The sequence below is a fragment of the Phyllostomus hastatus genome, unplaced genomic scaffold (assembly GCF_019186645.2).
Source record: "Phyllostomus hastatus isolate PE091 unplaced genomic scaffold, TTU_PhHast_1.1 phas_contig_58, whole genome shotgun sequence".
NCBI classification, from domain to species: domain Eukaryota; kingdom Metazoa; phylum Chordata; class Mammalia; order Chiroptera; family Phyllostomidae; genus Phyllostomus; species Phyllostomus hastatus.
Genome location: NW_025333916.1, coordinates 55,453,886 through 55,477,210, shown reverse-complemented (window position 1 = coordinate 55,477,210; position 23,325 = coordinate 55,453,886). Strand labels below are relative to the sequence as shown.

Genomic DNA, 23,325 nt, shown 5'->3' with positions numbered 1-23,325 from the left:
CAATGGGCAGGAGGAGGGCAGGCCAGGAGGTGTGAGGATAGGTAAGAGGCAGAAGGCCCAGGGGAGGGGGGGGACCACTTCCCAGAGGCAAGAGACAGCGTCCATAGTTTCAGTTCCAAGCAACTGGTGGCAACAGGTTAGCGTTTAAGGTAAATCAATTTTTAAAAAATTTCCTATGTTGATTTAATCACTTTCTTATGTTTAGCCGAGAGAGAGAGAGAGAGAGAGAGAGAGAGAGAGAGAGAGAGAGAGAGAGATGCTGCATTTCAGAAGGAAACCCTAAAGGTTGATGAGATTCTTGGCTGTCAGACTGGGGTGTGGGGGGAAAGCTTGGCCCCAGGGGAGGCTTTGCCCTCTGGGAAGAGTTGCTGAGACACAAAGGCTCAGTGATAAACCCCACTCGGGAGAGGGGAAAGATGGGAAGACCATCGAGTGGTCACTGTGTAGTGGGCACTTGGCTGTGAAGCATTTGGGTGACCTGCTCTACCTGGCCTGCATGACCCCTGATACGCCTCAGCTTCGGGCAGGTTAAATAAGGGAGGAGGGAGGTTGACAAGGGAGGGTTGAGGAAGAAGGTGCTGGAAAGGCGTGGTCCAGATGATGGGCAGAAGTGCCTAGAATGGAGAGGGAAGGAAATACTCATGAGAATGAGGCAGGTGATGGCTACGATGGAAATGCAGGGTCCGGGTTCTGGAGGTTTCGTCAGGTCGCAGGTGTCTGTGGCTGGCAGAGGGGAACTGGAAGGTGACGCAGAGTGAGAGGTGGTCTGGGAAGCGCGGGCAGAAAGTGCAAGCAGAAGGGGGAGGTAGAAATCACAGCGCTCCGGAACCTCACGGCTGTGTGGATGGACTGTCGATGACCTCTGAGGTGGCTCGGGTTGGTGGGGACTCTTGGCATGGACAGGGCGTCTCTGAGGCAGGATTCAGAGTGCCCGGGGTTTAGGAAGGGACAGAGAATGGGTCACCGTGTGGTGGTGGCATTTCAGAGACTTCGCGCTTCCTTACAGTTAGAATTGGGGGTAGGAAGTACCTTCATCTGGGGAGACTGCAGAAGTAGAGTTTCTTACACGAATTCAGGTACTGCCCAGGATGAAGACATTGCACCAAGCAGCACCTCCATGGCAGGAAATGGGTGGCACATTCAAAAGCGGTAACGGAGAAGAGTTGAATTAAGGACCATTTACAAAGATGTGGGCGAGGCTCAGGGATATCGATAGGGAATGAGGGAGCATGGCAGGGTTGCCACAGGGAGGAGGGAAAGTCGTCCTTGGGCCTGAAGGGTCCTGAAGAGGGGCAGGTGCGGGTCTGCAGGGAGGGCTGCCTTCGGTGGAAGAGCCCGGTCAGCAACCACTGTCGCTGGGCAGAAGGGAAGCTGGAGACAGGAACGCTCCAGTGTCTTGCTCCTCCTGCTCTCTGAGTGCCTGCGGGCGCCCCCTGTTGGTTGGATCCAGCAGGAAGCCAGGGAACAAGGATGTGGTGAAGGCCGTTGGCAGAGGTCAGCTTCCCGGGGGGCAAACAGAACACAGAGCCAGCTGTGAAGATTGGTTGTTGAGCAGCCAATGGGATTTTGGAGATTTATAATGGGACAGGGAGTAAGGAAAGCCTGGGTGTCTCTTCATGGCAGGTGACCTTGGTCTCCGGGGGGGCCACGCCTCTGTCAGTAACTTGTGCTGTGGACGGGGTGCCCAGGAGCAAGGAGTTGGGGTGTGCAGCTGGGGGAATACACCCCGGCTTCAAGCGCTGCCTTAATGGTGTTCATGTATGAATGAGGGCTTTACCTTACTGAATTTCCCATGTAGAATGTTGCTCTCCATTCTAACCTCAGACAATTTCGTACAAAGGAACGTACCAAAGTTGCTAAGAGCCGGGTTCCGTATCTCACACAAACACGCTGGCGCTGGGAGAAGACAGCACGGCAGGGAGGTTACTGCGGTGGAGAAAGGGCCAGGGGCTGCTCCCCTCACGCCCCTGAGGCCGTGAGAATGCACAGCGCTCGTGACATTCTTTGCAGCCAAGTCCCTGGCACATTTCTCGCCACAATGCCATTGCCTCTGGCCCTAGAATAATTTTAAAAAATACATCTTATAACCTGAAAGTTTTCCTGTATACTGCAAACTGAAAAGCAGCGCTGGAGAGAGCAGGGCAGCCTCGGGTTGAGAGGTGGGTTGGAGAGCTCCCACTGTCTTTGGAAGCTGTGGTTTGGGTGTGTCACCGCCTCCTCAAGACCTCTGGCCCCGGCACCAGCCTCCTGGGGGAGGGAGCCAGGTGCAATCTCTCCAGTGACTCACCGTGTCCGGGTTCTTGCCAAGTGTGCTTTTGGGCTCAGTGTTGTTAACTGGCTTGTCCAAGTTTTTATGTGCGAACGGTTGGTGGCAACTCGTAGAAACAACTATTTTCTGACACGTTGTGTGTGACGTACAGAAGACCCCCGGGGAAGCGGCAGGTTCCAAAGACCCCGCTCAGAATCCCCTTCTGCCGTGCTGCCCGCACCTGGACGGCCCTGCTCCTCCTCCTGGTTCCGCTGTGTCCTCGTCTGATCGCGTGGGAGGAGCCACGCGCCCTGTAATATATGTGGGAGCACTTTGCAAACTGTAAGAGATATCGAAATTTACTTTATACAGACGCATTTTCTGTCCCAGACACGCTGGTTGTGAACAACTCATAAAGCCCAGGCCACCCCTTTCGCAGCCACTGAAGCGCACACACAGGTGTGTGTGCCGTTTCCCAAACTGTCTTTATTTACAGAGCGAGGTGGACCGGCACGGCCGGCCAGCGGGCTGTGGCTGGGTGTCCTCAGATCGGGTTTACCTTAGGTCATGTTGTCCCAAACTCAGAGCGCCCTTGATCTCCGCCCGTGGAAAGGTGGATCTTCTCTGCTGTGAGGGAGCAGAGATTGAGAAGTGAAGGATCATCCAGGTGTACACTTCTGCTCCCTGGACCTACCTGAGTAGGGTCACTTAGGACACTCCATCGGGGGGCGTGCTGGCTGCTCCCTGTGTCTCCAAAAGCCCCAGGGTCCTGACAGCTGATTTGGAAGTGCTCACACCCTCACTTTCTGGAAAGACACTAGTTCTTCTGCCCAAAGTGGAAGAAATCGCCAGTTGCCTCCTTACTAGCCTGTCTCCTCTTCTTTGTAAACAGAACCTGGGGGGTGGCAAAGCACCCAGCCTGAAACCAGAGTTCCCAGTTGTCTTGGTCTGTTCAGGCTGCCGTGACAAGATACACAGACCGGGTGGCTTATGAACAACAGAGGTTTATCTCTCACCGTCCTGCAGGCTGGACAGTCTCAGGCCGAGGCACCGGCATGCCTGGGGGGAGGGCTGTCTTCCTGCACACAGGTAGCACCTTCCAAAGTCCCCCCCCTCCTCATACTGTTATCTTCAGGAGTTAGGGGGGCAACCGATGTTTGAATTCTGGGCGGACACAGACATTAAGACCACAGCTCCAGCCTTCTCTGTAGGAGTGGCCAGTGAGGTGTAAGTGGAAGGGGGGGTTGGGTGGCATCTGCCAGGAACCATTTAAAAGGAGCTGACTCATCTGGGAAGGGTGATCTTGCTCCCACCCCTTTCTCTTTTCTGTCGCCTGGAATGTGGATGTAATGGCTGGAGCTGCCAGGGCTCTTTTGTGACTTTAGGCAACTCTGAGGGGAAAAAACATGGTTAGAAGGGTAGTACTTTCTCTGGAGCTTGATGACTACCTGAGTTGCCTCTAGACTTTCTTTTACAAAAGCGGGAAATAAATCTCTATCGTTTCCAAAGACAGCGTGTTTCTGTTAGGAGTAGCTGGATGGAATGCCTGCCCGATAGGCCAGCCCACACCGAGGCTGACACTCTGGTATTGAATGTCTGTCCATGACCTTGGTGATTTTTTCTGGAAGCATTGGCTTAAAGCACTGATTTTCAACCGTTTTTCCATCTCATGACGTATAAACTAATTACTACACTTCTTCCCCACACCAAAAAATATATGTCTGCCATTGAACAAAAAAATAGGTATAATTTTGATCCATTCCCACTGGATGGCTGTTGCTGTGTGGGCTGTTGTTACTTTTTTCACTCGACAATCTGAGAAAAGAGGGCGGCGCCCCTGGCTCCACAGTCAGGTGTTGCGTGTTTTAGAACTTCTCGCAGTGCACTGGTGCGCCGGCAAAAAACTCGTGGTTTAGAGCATGAAGGATGCACGTAATCGCTGGCTTTCTAAATGGCTATAAAATAAACACTCAATAGACAGATGATTCCAAAATAAGCATTGAAAGCGACTGTGAAATTGTTACTAAGTTAGTGATTTGGGTGACTAACGTTGCGAAAGGGCAGAGGGCGGGCAGGGCTGTGGCCTTTGCTCCTGTCCCAGAGCAGAGGGTCAGAGGGTCAGGCACAGCTGGGGTCTGTCCTTCCAGCGGGCTGGAGATCGCTGAGGCCAAGGCCTCGTTGGACCGGAAACAATGGAAAATTAACGAAAAAATACCTGGTAGGTTGGTTCTAAGAGTAGAGTCACTGAAGCCAGGGACTCTGGAAGACACGTTTTATTTCTTCTTTTCTTTTTTGGAAAACAAATCCAGCCAAAGCTTTGGGTAGGTTCGATATTTTCTTACTCTGCTTCTTTAAGACCTCCCATCTGGCTGGCTGCCTGCCTCAGAATAGATTGCGAGACATTTCCCGGTAAAACCCCAGAGACTTAGGGCAGCGCAGAGGGGAAGAGCGAGGAGATGGAGGCGGCAGCGGGGAGAGCGGTCCTGAGACAGCGCCCGTGGGTGCTGACGCCCCGGGGGAAGCTCCTCACAGCAAGGGCCCTGAAAGCCTGGGGCCTCTGTGTTTTATTAGACCTGGGTCTCTACTGTGTTGTGTTAGTTACACGGGTCCGTGGATGCCATGCTAAGCAGTGTCTCCCGCTCTCTTTCGTAGCCGAAAGTGCCGAGAGGCTGTTCCTGAGAGAAGAGGTTATAATGGAGTTACTCCACCTCTCCTCCCAGCTCTCAGGGGGAGCTCAGCCTCTCCTCACTGGATTGGTAGTTATTTTACCCAGGTGGTACGGGTCAATATCTGGGGCCAACCCAAACACTGCAGGAATAAACTTTTGCCAGCTGTAACAGTTAGGAATACTTCTGGGTGCGAGTAGCAGTGGCCCTGACCAACAATGGATTAAACAAATAGAAGCTTATGTTTCTCACATGGCAGGAGTGTAAAGTTAGGCAGCTGGTTACAATGGACTCAGTAGCTCAGTGATGCCAGGGCTCTACTTCAGTATCTCTGATTCCCTTAGCCCTTGCCTCATGATTGCATAAAGGCTGCCATACCTCCAGACATTGCACTTGTGGTCAAAGCAGAAGGAGGCAAAGAGACGAGAGTGCTCTCTCAGAGCCCTCAGCACTTGCAGTTGAATCTTTCTGGCCAGCACTTGTCTTGCATGGCCTCTGCTGAAACTGGAATGACCTTTGGATCTGCAGTGTCTGGAAAACCATCTGTCAGTCAAATTCAACAAAATTAAAGCTACCCCGAGGAGGGTAAATACCTCATTTATTGGTATGGTGTGGCACATAATACGTATTTAACAAACCTATGTTGCGTTTAGTGCCTGGCCTAGGGTGAGACAAGGTGGGTCTCACCTGGGGCCAAAGAATTAAGAAAGCACTGACTCTCAAGTCTGTGCGTGTGCAAAGTTGACATGTGTCTGATCCTGAGATCGAGGGCCTCCTTACACGTTGTGCCTCAGGTGCCTACCTTACCTAGCTCTAATCCCAGCCGCCCCCCGGAGGCCTAGGCCTTTCTCTGGAGCCGGGCTCCTCCACCTCAGCACCACCACCGCCGTGTGGGGCTGGAGGGTCTTCGCTGTCGCGGCCGAGGGCTCTGGGAGCACGAAACTGCCTCCGAACATTGTCAAATGTTCCTGGGCGGGCGGGGCAAAAACCCAGCCTATTTGGGGCCACAGCTCTGCAATATCACCTGACAACTTAGCACCATCTCTCGTGTGGCTCGAGGTGCCCAGGGTGTGCTTAGATGGACTGGGCTCAGACAGGTTCGATGAGAGAGCTCTTATCATGACACAGACCTGCCTCTCTCTCTCTCTCTCTCTCTCTCTCTCTCTCTCTCTCTCTCACTGCAGGGGAGGGCTTCCCAGTATTCCCAGCAGAAACACGTCTCCCTTCAAAGTGTCCTCATCTTTCCTTTCTCACTGGGGGAAGGGCATCCTGGTCACCTGCCGGGCCACCCTGGGGTCTGATGCTTATCCCAGAGGGGCACCTTCCAAGGGCAAACTTCTGGAAGAGCCCAGGTTGTTGTTACCCGTTGTGCAGTAGTAACTCGTTTGGTGAGTGAACTGAGCCAGAGGGAGGGCAACCTGCGCCTTCAACCGCAGTCGGTCGTGGTGTCGCCTTTCAAGTACTGAAAGGTCCACTGCGCCGAATCAAAATCCAGCCTCACACCCAGTTCCCAAGTGGAGAAGGAGTAAAAACGCCTCGTGTCTGTCATTTCCACGGGGACTGGTCGCTATGCTCAGGGTCAAGACCGAGCTAGCAGAGATGGGAATAGTTTTGACTTGGATGTGAACTTGACAGAAGGCAAGTACGGGTCCCACCCCCTGGGAACAAGAGTGAAGGCCCACAAGTGTCATGAGTAAACTGCGTGCTGCACTGGCTTTCTCGTTTCTTCCCTCTAAAACACAGACTGTGTTCTAAAGCCACACGCAACTATTACAGAAGGTCCAGGCAGTTTGAAATGGCTGATGTGATGGCACAGGTATTTTAGTTACAGACGTGCCTAACAATGTTAAGGTCAAAGCCATGACATGGCCTGGCTGGGTGTGGGCAGAATGGCTTGCTCCCCTGGGCGGGAGAGGCCTTTGGAAGGGCCGGGCTGCTCTGCGGGCAGTTCTCACAGGCCGGGACTCGCCATCCGCTCGAAAGGACGGTTTCCTCACGGTCTGGTGCAAAGGACTGTTCAGGTGCATCCCTGCCCAGCTGCTCTCCCTCCTCAGCCGGGGGTGGGGGACGCAGGTGGGGCCGGACAAGGCTGCCTGTCTTCCCCCGGGGCATCCGCATACACACATACTCCCAGTGCCTTCCTGACTCCTAGTTCTGCCCCTCCCCCCTCTCACACACGCCAGCTCCCTCTGGAGGTCACCGGAGCTCACCGCCCGGGCTTCGCCTCCTCCAGGCGACCCTCTTTTTCGTGATAGTGTCACAGAACCCACAGTGGGGAGGGTCCTCCAGAGGGTGGAGGGCAAGGTTACCTTTGGATTTTGCTTCCAAGAGGATGTGGAAGCACTCGGGGTTTTCTCTTTACGGATGCCTGGTGGGAGTTGGGTGGGGGGGGCGTGCTCCTTGACTCTAAGATCCTCCTCCCTGTTGCAGGTTGTGGGCTGCAGACTCAACCCAGCATTGGCGGGGGTGGGAGGGGGAGTTTAGAATGTGTGATTCAGTTCATCGTTACTAGGGGGCACCAAAGGCAACCCCATGAAGGGCAGCTGCACAGTCTTCTACAAAGCAGACTGTCGCCCCGCAGCTGAACGGCCTGCGGGCTCCTGTTGCCCTCAGTGCAGAGCCCTGCACCACCGCGTCCCAGGCTCTGCGGGGTGTGCCAGTGTCCCCTTTCCACGTCCCCGCCCCATCTCTAGCCGGCACACACAGCCCGGATTTTCCAGTCGTACTGCAAGTACCTGCATTTCCCCATTATACTGTTTTCTCTTCCACTTTGCCCTTAGCGCTCGGAAACGACACCTTAACTCACCTTCTTCCACCCCACGACCCAAGTCTGAGTGACCACCACCTTCCTGGAGCATTACAGCTTAGCCATCGCCACCTCCTCTGAGAGGTGCCCCCAAAGCCCCACTTCAAGGCTGGGGTAGCCTCCCTATTTCGATTGGTTGCAGTATTGGGGTCGCACCTCCCCCCCCTACAGGTTGTTCGCGCTGTTTCGCTGCCCCTCACCTTCCCTAGCACCGGGCACAGGCACTCACTCATCTTTTGTAGACATTTATTTGAGGGAACCATAGCGCCCCTGGCCGGGGGAACTGCGTAGACTGGACGCCAACACAAGGTGGCGCTGCGGCCACGTGCATTGGGAGGGCAGCCTATTCCCGGCCTTGCACCAGTTTAGCAGACTGCTCAGGCGGGGTCTTCTGGAATCAGGCACTGCCTGTGCAGTGCTGTGATCTTGGTGGTGCACGCGTGGGGACAGACTCCTGCCCTAGTGCCTGGTGCCTTGGGGCAAACTGTAGAAGCTCTGAGTACCTCCCTTCCTGACCAAGACTCTAGCTGAGCCATCCCCACTTCTTCAAAAGTAAATTTTATGTTTGTGGTGCTGCTTAACCAGCCAGGACTTCTGTACTCAAGTTTAAGATTCTAAGCTATTCAAGGGCATGCTTCTTAGAGCAACCTCCCCATTCCAGCCCTGGTGCCTGAAAATAGCATGCAATAAATGTCACCGTATTTTGCCGAGTATACTGTGCTCCCATGTATAATGTGCACTCATGTTTTTGGCCCAAACTTTCAGGAAAAAAAAATCTTTCATTTTAATTTTTTAATTCAATGTTTTGTTTATTTATATTTGGAAACAAAAGTGATTATTGTATTCAGGGTATTATTTTGCATATGGATATCATTATTGCTGTCTAGAATTACACTTGTAATGCATAAGCATAAATAAAAGAATTAAAAGCATTTCTATAGGTATAGAATTAGTACTATCCATGTATAATGTGCATCCTTATTTTTCTCTCAAAAATTTGGACCAAAAAGTGCCCATTATACATGACAAAATACATAGCTATTTGCTAATGAACTGGGTCACTAGAGATCAGAAAAGACAAAACCATGATTTCATTTATACGTGGAATGTAAAAAAAAATGGCAAACTAAGTAAACAAAAACAAACTCACAGAGACAACAGAATGGTGGCCACCCGAGGGGAAAGGGGGGGTGGGGTGGGGCAGAATGGGTAAAGGGGTCAAATACACGGCCATGGAAGGAAACTAGACTTCGGGTGGGGAGCGTGCAACACAGCGCCCAGGTGGCTGGTTACAGTGGTGTACGCCTGAAGTCTGTGTAATGTTCGTAACCAGTGTTACCCCAGCACATTTGGCTTTAGGAAGGGCGTTTTAGGTGTTATGGTGGGCTGGCAGGAGAGAACGGAGGTAGCACTGTTTCTGAACATGGCAAAATAGTGTCCAGAGGTAACTGCTTGCACCGTCACTGGGCAGGGCTGGCTGCAGGAGGGGGCCGGAGGGGGCTGGAGGGGGTGTCTCCCAACTCGGCTGCCCTCCCGTGAGTGGGCACGATGCATTACGAATGGATTATGTGTTGCAATGTATTTAACGTGTGGCCCAAGACAACTCTTCTTTTTTCCAGTGTGGCCCAGAGATGCCAAAAGCTTGGATAACCCTGATAGGGGATGGGAATCTGAAAAAAGGAGCAGGAGCCAGGGAGCCTAGCTCCTGGTTTTTGGGAGGTGCTGTAGGAAATGAAGCAGTTAAGCATGTGCATCCCTGAATTATCTGTGTTGGTGTGTTTTCTGTCTGAGATTCCTCTCTAAGGTTAAATAAGGAGAACTTTGCAGGGCGCTCTTACAGGTTGTATGGGAGGAGAGCAAACTTAGAGGGTGCAAGTCGGAATCTTATCCTAATGTGGCCTTCAGGGGGCGCCCTCGAGTCAAGGTTGGATCCATGCTCACACCATTTTTTCTGCACCTTAAATACTATTTTCTTGTATGTCCATCAAACTCTCTTGCTCTTTTCATTCACAGCTCACACGAAAGAGTAATATATGGAACACTCCGTTTATTGGGGGAGCAGGCTCATATGAAGATTTGGTGGGCAGGAACGGGACTTAAAGATCACCTAATCACACCCCTCTATTTAACAGAGGAGGAGGAGGAGGAATCGGAGGGCCTGAGATTCGTCACCAGGAGCGTTCTGATGAGTCAGGACTAGAACCCGGGTCCCCAGGCTCCCAGCCCCGTGTTTCCACTGTTGTGCCAGTTCTCAGAACCCAAGCACCCCTGCAGGAACTGGCATATTGTTCATGGGCCTCCCCCACCCTCTCTCCTTTTTCTCGATATTTAGAACACAGAAGCCAAACTTGTGGTGGATTCCGGCCAGCAGAGTCCGCCTGTTGTGGCTGAAAGAGAAAATAAATGCACAGGCGACAGCAATCCTGTGGAGAAAAGGGGGACAGCATGACTACTCTCTAAAGGGGAGGGTGGCTGTGAATGCCTCGGCCACTCTCTCAAGAGGAGAGAGCGCCCCGACTCTTGCCTAGACAGGCCTTTACTGTTTTTCTTGGGTCTTACATCAGAGAAAGATTTATTGTTTATTACATAGAATATTGTTGTCTACATTTTAGGTGCAATCAAGGGAATGAAAATAACATGCAGAGGGGAATGGTGGCAAGCTGATGAGCTCTGTCCTTGGGTGAATTCACACAGGCTTTGGGAACTACCTTGAAGACAGACAATACACATTTGTTGTTTTAGACCAGGGTGATGGAGTTTTAGCAAGAGCAAGCAGTAACAGTCTGTATGCATTTTCTGGGCCTGGTTCCCACGGGAAAACTCGGTTTGAAGGTCTGGCTCCTGCCCACCACCTCGCTCCTGCAGGTTTTCCATGCAGAGCTGAGTCACATTTGCCAGACTGAAACAGACCGGTCTACTACAGAGCTGTAGGGAAGAAGCTAAATCTATTTGTCAGGAGAGAGACAGTGTGTGTGTATTTACCCCTTTCCCTGTGCTGAGAGTGTAGTTCAGTGTTCAGTGGGCGTTAGCCTGTCCACCAAGGGAAACGAACAGGTTACTGGTAGGGGTCACTAAGGCCCGAGTGCTGAGGGTCTCAGTGAGGACAGAAGCCACAGAAATCAGTGGTTGGTCCACAAAGGAGACTATTACGCATGCAGTCAAAGGAAAAAAGGAAATTCTAAATAAAAGAATAAAGCCCAGAAGGTTGGCTCAAAAGGGGTTAGAGTCAGGGCGCTGCTTTGCTTTGCGAGGGGGGCGAGCTGAGGACCTGCCGGAGTTCTGGAGCTGCTGCCCGGGCGGGAGAACTCCGGCGTCCCCGGGACCAGGGAGGTGAGCAGGAACGACGACAGCACACAGTGGGCCGACTTCCACCCCGGGGAACTCTGGGAGTCTCAGATTGTCCTCAGGGAGCGAATGAGAGAGTGTGCCATGAATCCCCTTCTCCTCCAGGAGGCTGCTGCCGCCCTGGCCAGCGGGGGGCCGGTGACGAGGCCTTCGCTCTCCTAACGGGGTGTGGATTTCCTCTCAGATGGCGGGGACAGCACGCCATGACCGGGAGATGGCCATGCAGGCCAAAAAGAAGCTCACCACGGCCACGGACCCCATCGAAAGACTCCGGCTGCAGTGCCTGGCCAGGGGCTCTGCGGGCATCAAAGGACTTGGCAGGTAGGACGAGGGCCCTGGGGTGGTGGGGACATGGAGGACCAGGCAGGACACAGCCCCGTGAGGCCGATGCCAGTGCGGGCTCTTGGGCTCCCAGTTCCTCGACGGTCAAGACAAAGTTTGGAAGAATTGCTTTTTGAGGCCCCTTGCGACCATTTTTGGTTCTTAGTCCCAGAGTCAGCAGGGGCTGTGTCTGCTACCAGAACGTGCAGCTGCTGGGGAACTTGAGGTGGAGGAAGAAGCTTGACCGGTGCTTGGCGACACCTAGCAGGACAAAGAAAGCCGGAGAGTGCTTGGGGGAGGAGGCGGCGGGGACAGTGATTTAGACACAGTCTCAGAGTCGGCTGCTGCGCTCTCAGGCACTCCTGTCTCTCTGTCGTCCAGGGGCACGGGGACTGCCTGAAGGACAACTAACAGCTCACATCCGTGGGGCCCTGCAGCTCTGTCGTTGCTGGGCTCCGGCCCCCTGGTAGGGTGGGCAGTCCTCAGGACTGAGAAGGCCAGGGGCAAAGGCACTGTAGGCCCTGCTGACCGAGTGCCTGCCCTGGCACTCTGTGCCAGGCATTGGCATATTGCTCATGGGCCTCCCCCACCCTCTCTCCTTTTTTCTGGATATTTAAAACACAGAAGCCAAACTTGTGGCGGACTCCGGCCAGCAGAAGTCCCTGGGCCAGGCACTGTGCACAGCACTGGGGTTGTATGCATGAGCAGGCTCCTCCAGGGCTCATGCAGAGCTTAGACGAGGAGGCCAAGGGTCACCAAAACAGCAATCTCTGCAGTGTGAGAAAGTGTATGTCAGAAGCGTACAGGGTGTGCCCTGGCTGGTGTGGCTCAGTGGATGGAGTGCCAGCCTGGGAACCAAAGGGTGGCCAGTTTGGTTCCCAGTAAAGGCACACACCTGAGTTTCAGACCAGGTCCCCAGTACGGGGTGCATAAGAGGTGACCACACAATGATGTTTCTCTCCCTCTGTTTCTCCCTCCCTTCCCCTCTCTCTAAATATAAAAAAATAAAAAAACAAAAACACGTAAGAGTGTGCAGGGTGCGATGGCAGGGAAACCCAGCCTCATGTCTGGAGGCTGTGGGGGCTTCGCTTCCAACAAGGTACGAACGAGTGGCCGGGATGTCGTCGTCAACAGTCCTGCGTTCTCAGACTAACGCGCCAGCTCCGTCAGAGCCTGGGCTGTGGGCATACGGCCCTGGTGGCCAGGCTGCCACGGTCCAGCAGAAAGACCAGCCCACCCCCCTTTGATGTCCTGTCACTCTGACCTTCCCCTCTCTCACCCTGCGCCCACATCACCACGCCTGGGAACGCCCCTCAGGAATGCCACCCTCCCTTCCACCCCCGGGCCCTTCCGTCCAGTGCCTCCTGTCGCCTGTCCCAACAGCCCCAGCGGCCCCTTCACAGTGAACTAGCCTATTGTGAACAGACACTGTCTCATCCTCGGCCTTTTGCTGGAGTGTGTCCTCTGCCTCCTCCCCTTACTGGTCTTGCCCTTCCCCAGATCTTTTCTCAACTCAAGTAGAGGTTCCTTCCCTCTGTCTTCATGACTAGGCTGGAGTTATGGTTTTTGGGGGCCACAGAAGGAAAGTACCATTTCCATAGCATCATACCAAGGATGCATACTGTCAACACGATTTCTCACTATCGATGTTGACCTTGATCACTTGCCTGAGATAGTGTTTGTCTGGCTTTCAATGTGAAGTTACTCACCCCCTCTTTTTGGAAAGAAGTCTCTGTACAAAGCCACTAAAATGTGGAGAGCATGCTTTCCCTCCTTGAGGGCAGAGCATGGTCATAATACATTTGGAATTCTTCTATAAATCTGTCTCACTTCCGGTCAAGATGGCAGCACAGGAAGACATGGCTCGCCTGTTTGCACAACTACATCAAAATTACCACTAAAATATAACAGCCATCTCTCAGAACCATCAGAACTGAGTTGAACAAAAGTCTGACAACTATGGAATTAAAGCAACCACATCCATCCAGACTGGTAGGAGGGGTACAGATGCAGAACGGGCTGGTCCCACACCTACGTGTGGTAGATAAAAGTTTGGGAGGGATATCTCATGAGTGAGGGGTCCCAGCCCTACACCAGGCCCCCCAGCCCAGTGTTCCAGTGCCAGGAAGAGAAGTCCCAATAACTTCTGGCTGAAAAAACCAGCAGAGATTGAGTTGGCGGAAGAAACTTCTGGAGCCCCAAGCAGTTTCTCTTAAAGAACCCACACACGGGCTCACCTACTCAGACTCACATCCTCTGATCCCCAGCACCGGGGGAGCAGCCTGGAAGGCACCAGTGACATAAAGGGAGGAACTAAAGTGTCTGGCATCAAGGAGAGCAGAGGCCATTGTCCCTTTTCTAAATCTTCCCCCTACAGAGCCATCAAGCTGGTGCCATACCTGAGACATCGATTTGGAACATAATGGAGCAAAAAATAACCAATAAGAGCAATGAGAAGAAAAAAGAATCCAAAAAAATGAGGATAGTGTAAGCAGCCTCTGGAAAAACTTCAAGAGATCCAACATTCCAGAAGGAATGCCAGAAGGGTGCCAGAAGGAGAAGAGAAAGAGTGAGAAATTGGGAACCTATTTGAAAAAATAGTGAGAGAAACCTTCCTTAATCAACCCAGCTAACACTGTTTGATCTGCTTTGGAGATCCCCAGAGACTCTGCCCCACCCAGCTTATGGCCCCATCCACACTGCTTTTCCATATGAAAGGCTTGTCTTGCTCATGCTTCACACCTTCCTGAATCCCATCAAACAAGAAACAGCTGGCAAGGCCCAGGACCAGCACCAGCAGCAACCAGCCTAGATTCATAGCTTGGCTTCGCCTAGGAATCTCCAAGTCCAGCACAAGTAGCAGCCATCTCAGACTCCTTTACAGCTCAGGCAGGGTGGCCTCCCACCAAAACACAGATGGGGGCTGACCTTGGCCTGAACAGCTCAGGAAACCGCAGGGCCAGTGCACATAGTGGTTAGCTATAGACCACATTGGAGCACCACCACCCTGCCCCTACACAGCTGATTCTCCATGGAGGGCAGAGGTTGTTGGTCAGTGATCACAGCCAATCCCTGCAGCTGGCTGGCCAGGGTAAATCTCTCCCATTGATCTGCCAACAGCAATAGAGGCTCAACTACGAGAGGAAAGTGTACTCAGCCCACACAAAGGATGTACCTTGAGTATACAGCTTGGGTGATAGGGGAGGCTGTGCCACTGGACCCTGTAGGACACCTACTATATTAGGCCACACTACCAAGACACAAAGTCAAAGCAGCTCTACCTAATACATAGAAACAAACATAGGGAGGCTGCCAAAATGAGGAGACAAAAAAACATGAAAACATGGACCAAATGGAAAAACATGTCAATACTCCAGAAAAAGAGCTAAATGAAATGGAGATAAACGATCAGATGCTGAGTTCAGAACACTGGTTACAAGGATGCTCAAGGAACTTAGTGAGGACCTCAGCAGCATAGAAAAGATCCAGTCAGAAATGAAGGGTACAATAATTGAAATAGAGAACAATTTGCAGAGAAACACAGTAGAGTGGATGAAGCCGAAAATCAGATCAATGATTTGGAACATAAGGGAGCAAAAAATAACCAATAAGAACAAGAAGAAAAAAGAATCCAAAAAAAATGAGGATAGTGTAAGCAGCCTCTGGGAAAACTTCAAGAGGTCCAACATTTGCATCATAGGGGTGCCAGAAGGAGAAGACGAAGAGCAAGAAATTGGAAATCTATTTAAAAAATAGTGAAAGAAACCTACCCTAATTTGGTGAAGGAAATAGATATGCAAGTCCAAGAAGCACAGTGAGCCCCAAACAAGATAGATGTAAAGAGGCTCACTCCAAGACACATCATAATTAAAATGTCAAAGGTTAAAGATAAAGAGAGAATCTTCAAAGCAGCAATAGAAAAGTAGTCATTTACCTACAGGGGAGTTCCCATTAGAATGTCAGCTGATTTCTCAAAAGAAAGTTCGCAGGCTAGAAGGGACTGGCAAGAAATATTCAAAGTCATGAAAAGCAGGGACCTAGATCCAAGATTGCTCTACCCAGCAAAGTTATCATTTAGAAACAAAGGGCAGGTAAAGAGCTTCCCGGACAAGAAAAAAACTAAAGTTCATCATCCCCAAAGCATTATTATATGATATGGTCAAAAGACTTATTTAAGAAAAAGAAGAAGATCAAAAGTATGAACTATAAAATGGCAAAAAATGTATCTCTATCAACAATTGACTCCAAAAATCAAACTAAGCAAACAAGAAGAACAGAGACAGAATCATGGATACAGAGAGCGTTTTGACAGTTGCCAAAAGGGAAGGGGGTGGGGGAATGGGTGAAGAGGTGAGGGGGTTAAGAAGTACAAATAGGTCGTTAGAGAGTATCCATGGGGGTGCAAGGTGCGGTATAGGAAATGGAGAAGCCACAGAACTTGTACGCGTGACCTGTGGACAAGAACAATGGTGTGGGGATGGCCTGAGGGAGACGGGGGTGCTGGGTGGAGGGGAGCAAAGTAGGGGGAAATCAGGACAACTACAATAGCATAATCAATAAAACATAATTAAAAAATAGAAGTAAAAAGAGAAATCTATCTCTTCTGCCACATTTATTTATTTAATCATTTATTTAAATCAGCGTGGACTCATGGAAAATTACTTTATACTTTGGGTTATAATGCAACACTGCTTTGTTTTGTGGCTCACGCTGTTCCAGTTTCGGCCTTGGGAGTTCGCTCACTCGGCTCCTGAGCCCCGTTCCTGTGTCCCCAACAGTGCGAGGTTGTGTGTGTGTGTGTTTGTGTGTTTGTTTTGAGTGTTTTCTCACTTTGAGGTACCAAATACTCAGAGCTTCCCTCACATATTTTCTGCCCCAGTCTCGGAGTCAGCAATCCCTCTAAGAAGCCCAGTTCCTTCTGTCGGAGGGTCGTATTAGAAACCGGGATCTAGGCTCTGGATGTGCTGGTGGTTTCTGGGTGTTACTTCTAGGTGCTGTACACCTGGAGATGCATACACATCTACACATGTGTTCATCTGTAATCACCTGCGTTGATATGAAGCTAAACTTGAGTTCATACCGACATCTGCAACGCTCATCTATTACCGCCCGAATCAGATCATTCTAGCCTCCTCCTCAGGGAGTCTGATAATTCCCTTCCATTCCAGCGGCGAGAAACCGGGCTCCCACAAGCTGCCGTCCATTTACGTAACTGTCCAGTTCCAGTATACTTGGAGCGTGACGTCAGAACCGTTGGCTCACGGCCCTGGGAAACACCTTCATCACCTAGTGCGCAGTGCTCACCTGCGGCCTTTTTCACCTGTGGTCTCACTGACTCGACTCATTTCTGAAGTCGCTTAAGGCCGTGCCTTCACCCCACCCCTTCCTTTCAGTGAGATTGTTTCAGACAGTCAGACAGTAGGACAGTCAGATTCCCTTGTCACAGCCTGCCTGCCGGCCTCCCTGGGCTCTCCAGGCCTTCTAAGTGATTTTTAAAAAATTGTAGACATTAATGATTACTCTTTGGACTGTACATTTTTATGGGCTTTAGTAAGAGCTTAATGCCCTGTATCCACCCCGATAGTATCATACAGAATAGTTTCATTGCCCTAGAACTCTCCCATGCTTCTTGCCTCCCCCTCCACCCATCTTTTTACTGTTTTTATAGTTTGGCTAAAATGCCTTTTAATTGGAATTACACGGTACATTCTTTTCAAAGGTTTGTATCCTTGTATGAGACGCTGGGAAGAGGCTCTCCAATTTCAGGAGGAGGGTTCAGAGAACAATCTAAGACTTGTATTTTACTTTGAAACCCCCCCTGAGAGTGGCTTTGTTCTTAAGTCTTTATGCTTAACCTTGTTCTTTGTGGGTTTCTCCTCTGTGTGTGTGCGTGTGCGTGTGTGTGCACGCGCTTTATTCAGAGTGTTCCGAATCATGGACGACAATAACAACCGAAGTCTCGATTTCAAAGAGTTCGTGAAAGGCCTAAACGATTATGCCGTGGTCATGGAGAAGGAGGAGGCGGAAGAGCTTTTCCGGAGGTTTGATAAGGATGGAAACGGGACCATTGACTTCAATGAGTTTCTTCTCACCTTAAGGGTAGGTGGCCCCGTGAGTCAGTGTGTTGGCCAAGTCTGGCTTTCACGTGCTTCGGGTTGGCTATCTTGAGGTTTTGTTTTCAGAAGCTGTTAGCACCCCCACACACACGATGGGCAGGAGAAGGAGAACAGATGTAGGGACCTGGCGGGGAGCGATCACAGTGCATGCCACTCATGGCCCACAGACCGCTGCACATCGTTGAGGGGCATCAGATGTTTTATCACGTAACATACGAAATGGCTCATTTGCTTGTGCATGTCGCTGTGGTTTTTTTTCTCTCTCTCCTATTTATGTAGCCTCCAATGTCCAGAGCCAGAAAAGAGGTAATTATGCAAGCTTTTAGAAAGTTAGACAAGACCGGAGACGGTGTCATAACGATTGAAGACCTCCGTGGGGTGTACAACGCCAAACACCACCCCAAGTACCAGAATGGAGAATGGACCGAGGAGCAAGTATTCAGGAAGTTTCTGGATAACTTTGACTCACCCTACGACAAAGACGGACTGGTGAGTACAAGAGCTTCATCTAAGTGAAATTTCTTGGATCCAATTTATAACCGTAAATAGGTAGGAAATAGGTTCAAAGCCTTAACAAATACTTATATTACAGTTGTTATCTGTGGAAGAGAAGCAGAGACTTCCTTAGTGACTGCCTGGAGAGTTGAGAAACAAAGCAGTGAGAAGTGTGTGTGTGTGTGTCACGCACACAGGTGTGTCAGTAGGGGATCTGCAGACAGCTCAGTGTCATCCACGCCTGGAAAAGGTGGTGCTTTGATCAAACATTCCACTCCACGGTTGCCATATTTACCATGCACAGCTCACCACTTTCCCATGAAGCAGGCTATAGTGAAAAAAAATGAACTTCACGATGAGACCATAACTTAGGTTTTTGGAGCATGATTCACAAGGCATTTCAGGACTGCGCCTTATACATGCATTTGCATCTGTCTTCACACCATGCTCTGCGGAAATGCCTTTTAAGGGAAGCTTTCAGTGAAAAGAATGTCAGATAACACAATTTACTCTGATTTAATCTTCAGTAGGCTTTGAGATCAACTTGCCTGTTAAAGTACAGTAAGCTTAAAGCTGGGTGAAGTAAGCCAGTCAGTGAAAGACAAAGCCCATACGATTTCACTTCTATGTGGAATCTAATGAACCAAGTAAATGAACAACAGAAAAAAATAGAGTCATAGATAGAGAACAGACTGACAGCTGTCAGAAGGGAGAGGGGGAATGGATGAAAAAATAGTTCACAGACACAGACCGCAGTACGGCGATTGCCGGAGGGAAGGAGGGGTCGGGGGAGGGAGAAGAGGATGAAGGGGAGGGGATAGATGGTGATAGAAGGAGACTTGACCTTGGGTGGTGAACACACTATACAATATACAAATGATGTATTATAGAATAGTACACTGAGACCTATATATATATTTTTAAAGATTTTATTTTTTTATTTTTAGAGAGAGGGGAAGGGAGGGAGAAAGAGAGGGAATGAAACATCAGTGTGTGGTTGTCTCTCACGTCCCATTACTGGGGACCTGGCCCACAACCCAGGCTTGTGCCCTGACTGGGAATTGAACCAGTAACCCTTTGGTTCACAGGCCCACGCTCAATCCACTGAGCTACATCAGCCAGGTGAGACCTATATATTTTTATTAACCAATGTTGCCCCAATAAATTCAATAAAAATTTTTAAAGACACACACACACACACACACACACACACACAAAGACAAGCAACTACCCCTTCTCCATTAACTGTTATCTTGAACTGACAAATGCATAGCTCGGTAGGGTTAGGCAGCTCCATAACTATGTTTAGGCTGAGACCACAATGTCCTGTGTCTCGTCCACAGCTGTAAATGGACTTAGGTGCTCGAAGGCTATGGGGAGGGCGAAGGGAATTCCCTCCTGCCTTGATAGGCAGCAGCAGCAGCAGAAGCCTGGGGAGGCTCCCCCTGACCCTGTGCCACACAGGACACGTTAGTGGGACAATGGGCGGGAGGAAGAGATGGCGGTGATAGGTGGGGGAAACAAGCCTTCCCCTTCTGAAGGGAATTTCCCCCAACTTTTTCCACAAAACTTCACGGCGGGTCCTGTCAACGAGAGGCGAGGGGGTTAGGAAGGGGAGCTTTCTTTTCCCCCTGCTGACATTTTCCTGCCCGGGACCCACAATCACCCTCCACTTTAGACAGAAGGGATAGCAGAGATAGATTTTTAACAAGTGGGTGGGGGGAGGGTCCTGGATTCTGCAGAGCAGCCAACTGCTTAGGGACAGAAGCAGCAGAACCTCCCAGCGTCGCTAGTCTTTGATCTGTGACACGGCAGTGGAAAAATAGTCAACTGCCGTTTCCCCAAATTAGCCCAGCTCTGCACGGGACCCCTGGGTGCCGTCGCCTCCCCTCTGCAGGTGGTTCCTCCCCGTTGCCGGGGGTGGGGGGGGGGAACCTCAGCTGCCCTTTGCTGTAACCCAAGTCAATAGAGCCAGTTGTTGTGATTCAGCTGATTTAAAGTTCCCACCCCCGTCCCTTTTGACATTTATCTTAAAATGCCACGTTAAGCTCATAAACGTCAGTGGGGTTTTTAGCACTTACAGATCTTACTGTCACCTGAGTGTCACAGACTCTGTATTGATCCCCGACTCTGACTTTGCGTGATCATCATCTGGGGTTTGTGTCAATAATGCAAATTTCTGTCTGCACGGCAAAGCCACAGAATCTGATTTGGGGGTGTGAGGCGCTCAAGGATGTAGTTTTAATAAGCACCTGAGATGACTTTTACTCATGTTAACATTTGAGATTTTGGCCTCTGAAAGAGTCAGAAATGCCTGTGTTTAGTTACTAAGTATAACATACACATTAACCTCATTTAGTGTAATTATGGATCTGGGCTCCACTTACGGAGCACTGACTATCCACTGGGCACCGTGTTAAGGGCTTTGCAGAGATGCCTCATTTAATAGACATAATGGAAATGTTTCTGGAAAGTGATGTGTGACTTCAACTTTTCTATGTCAAATCATATTTTAAACACACAAGGACCCGTCAATGTAAAAAAAAACTCTGTGTAAATTCTTGGGGGGAGAGAGAGAGAGAGAGAGAGAGAGAGAGAGAGAGAGAGAGAATAATTAGCCCTTAATTTATATCTTTCAAATTGGTTTGTTTTATGTATCAAGACTTCTTATGGTGAAGTTCTAGCTACATTTAAAGCCAGTGCGCTCATTTACGCTTATAAAATGCAGTCGGTACCCCAATAAGACAGCATTTAGAATAAGACAAAAAAGTTAGCATATTCCTTAGCCAAGACTAATGCTCAAATTTGTCAACTCTCCATAAGTTAGGCTTAGCTGTCACCTGGCATAAAGTTACTGGGGTTTGCGGCAGCCCAGGGATTGGCTGTCTCAGGTCCTGCGCTCAAGCCCCGCACCCCGCTCTCAGAGCAGCCAATGCGCAGAAGCCTCGGGGCAGCGGGAGGACCGACAGGAACCGAGTCTGGGGTGGGGCAGACCGTGCTCCCCAGGTTGGGGGAGCTCTCTCCTCCGCCTCCTCCTCCTCCTTTGTCTTCGTCGTCTTCTTCTTCTTTAAATATCTAGGTTTTGAAGTTTACATGTGTGTATGCTATAATTATAAACATTTAAAACTGATCTCTGAGGACTATATTAGCCTTTGAGGGAATAAGAGTCTATCTCATATAGCAATTTTTTTTCACTCATTAAAAATAGTGTAAGTATATTACAGAGTGTATGTAGATGCCCCGAACTTCTGGTATGATTTTTCTAGTCAGGCGGGAGCAGAGAAAAAGGGGGACTATCTTTCGTATCACGACCCAGATAATTTCTGTTGTTCTCACCAGGGACCTTCTCCTGTAAGTAACACCCGCTCTGTCACTTAAGTGTAGCGTAGGCAAGAGGCCTGCCAAAAGAAGGGGTGTCCATTCTCTCATTTTTCCTAATGCCAAACAAAACAAGTAATTAATAATGGCTATTACTATGAAAAAGTAATGGACTACAGTGAGGACCACCTAAGGGGGGCAAATCATAGAATTCGTGGTTCAGGCCATTCCCGGTGTAAGCTGAGTCCCTGGAAACAAGCAGACTCCGAGTTCTCCAAGAGTAAGTGGTGGCCTTTCTGGAAACGATTTGGTCCGTAAGCTCTGAGTCCCGGCTTTAGGTAGTCTGACTTACAGGTGGGGTTTAAGGCGGTGTGAGTGGGGAGTGTGAAGGACAGAAATAAAAAAGAATTTAAGGAAGGAGGGCGTTAACAGTCCTGTAATTTTAATAAAAGCTGTACCCATTCATTTCGACTTCCAGACCACAGATAAACACAGTTTAAATATTAATTCAGCCCAATTCCGTTCTTCCTACCGCTTTTTACTACTTGGTGGGGGGGTGGGGGTTGAGGCTGGAGGTGGGTACAGAGAGAGAGCGCTGTGGATCCTCTAATTTGTTTCTCTGTTTACTAATAATTTCAGAAAAAAGGGTAAGTGGGTCAGTCTGCTCATATGATTCTTGGAAGAGCTAGGGGGGTACTCAGTGGGAGAGGAGTTGGCTGTTATGGAGTACACAAGGGTTTTGAGTTTTTTATGGATTTCACTATGTCACCTTTTAAATCCCTCACAACACTTGAGAAATCGAGGGCTAGCTGGAGAGCCACAGACAGCTAACCCAGCCCCCAGCTGTGTCTGTGCCCTCCCCCACCTGCGGGGCTCCGCCCTGGGCTGGACTGACTGGCTGCAGACACCCAACAGGAGCTGGTTCTTTTCTCTGCACCAGCCAATCCTGTGGGCCGGTAGGGTCAGAGTGCAGGCGTCACCTCCAGCTGCTACACGGAAAGAAGGTGAAATCCAAGTGTAGATAGAAGCCTTAGTTGATATTCCAAAGGGACAGTTATAGGCATAGGACAGAGAGAAAAACTCCCAGGGCAGTGTGGCGGTGTGGTGGGGAGACATGAAGCATGGGGCACTGTTTTTTTTTTTTTTTTGCTGATATTGAAATGGTTAACTAGAAATCTGTTTCTTTACCCACAGGACAGAACTCCATTTTTTTGAAAGGTAAAACATTATTTATCCCGAACCAGGGACGTGAGATGTTATTTCTGACGTGTCACAAGAAGAGAGTATTAACTATGGTTAAAAACTCTCGATTCTTATTCTGAGTTTCAGCCTCACTCCTCTGCACGGATGGGCTTGACTCTTACAGAAACAGAGAACCTGTATCTCACTTTCCACTTAGGTTACCGGTTTGGAAATTTTCAAGACTTTCTTCCTCTCCTCTCCTGGGCCCGCTGCCACCACCAAGCCCGCCTTCACGTTTTCCTTTAGATCTGCTCCTCAGCGATGGCCACGAAAAAGCTCCCTTGATGGAAATCTCCCTTTCGTTTCCAGGTGCTGGAGGTGGGCCCCCCGAAATGGTGAGAAGCGAAGTTCCGTGTTTGTTTCTCACTTCTCCCCTGCAGGTGACCCCCGAGGAGTTCATGAACTACTACGCGGGGGTGAGCGCGTCCATCGACACCGACGTGTATTTCATCGTCATGATGAGGACCGCCTGGAAGCTCTAACCGCATGGACTGGGGGCCGAGGCCTTGGGGCCAGCCACGTGGCTCCAAATGACTCAGCGTCAGCCCCCAAACAGGATCATATTTGAGTTCACGGGCATCCCAGCGTTTCTTCCATGACCACAGCACTGTCTAGGGCAGAAATAAAGACACTGAGTAGTTCACGTGCTCCGGCTTCTCTGAGCCTGTTTCCTTAGATCTAAGACAGAAATGAGCTGAAATAAGGTCTGTAAAGCTCCCCGCGCCAGGCTGACGATGTCTAATCGTCGAATGATTAGATGGCTGGCGT

At 50.2% G+C, this 23,325-nt stretch overlaps 1 protein-coding gene across 1 annotated transcript; it reads left to right on the top strand.

The window, feature by feature from the left end:
* Positions 1-69: 69 nt before the first annotated feature.
* CAPSL (calcyphosine like) lies at positions 70-23,183 on the top strand. The gene is made up of 5 exons (XM_045848308.1): positions 70-149; positions 11,250-11,386; positions 17,308-17,485; positions 17,782-17,991; positions 22,938-23,183. Exons 2-5 carry the CDS (start codon positions 11,250-11,252, stop codon positions 23,037-23,039), a joined length of 627 nt encoding a protein of 208 aa, XP_045704264.1. The 5' UTR covers positions 70-149; the 3' UTR covers positions 23,040-23,183.
* Positions 23,184-23,325: the final 142 nt, after the last annotated feature.

Excerpts from the sequence above, each read along its gene's own strand:
- CAPSL (XM_045848308.1), top strand. The coding sequence starts at position 11,250 with ATGGCGGGGACAGCACGCCATGACCGGGAGATGGCCATGCAGGCCAAA. Across the intron at positions 11,387-17,307 it reads GGCATCAAAGGACTTGGCAG|AGTGTTCCGAATCATGGACG; the intron begins GTAGGACGAGGG and ends CGCTTTATTCAG. Across the intron at positions 17,992-22,937 it reads CCTACGACAAAGACGGACTG|GTGACCCCCGAGGAGTTCAT; the intron begins GTGAGTACAAGA and ends TCTCCCCTGCAG.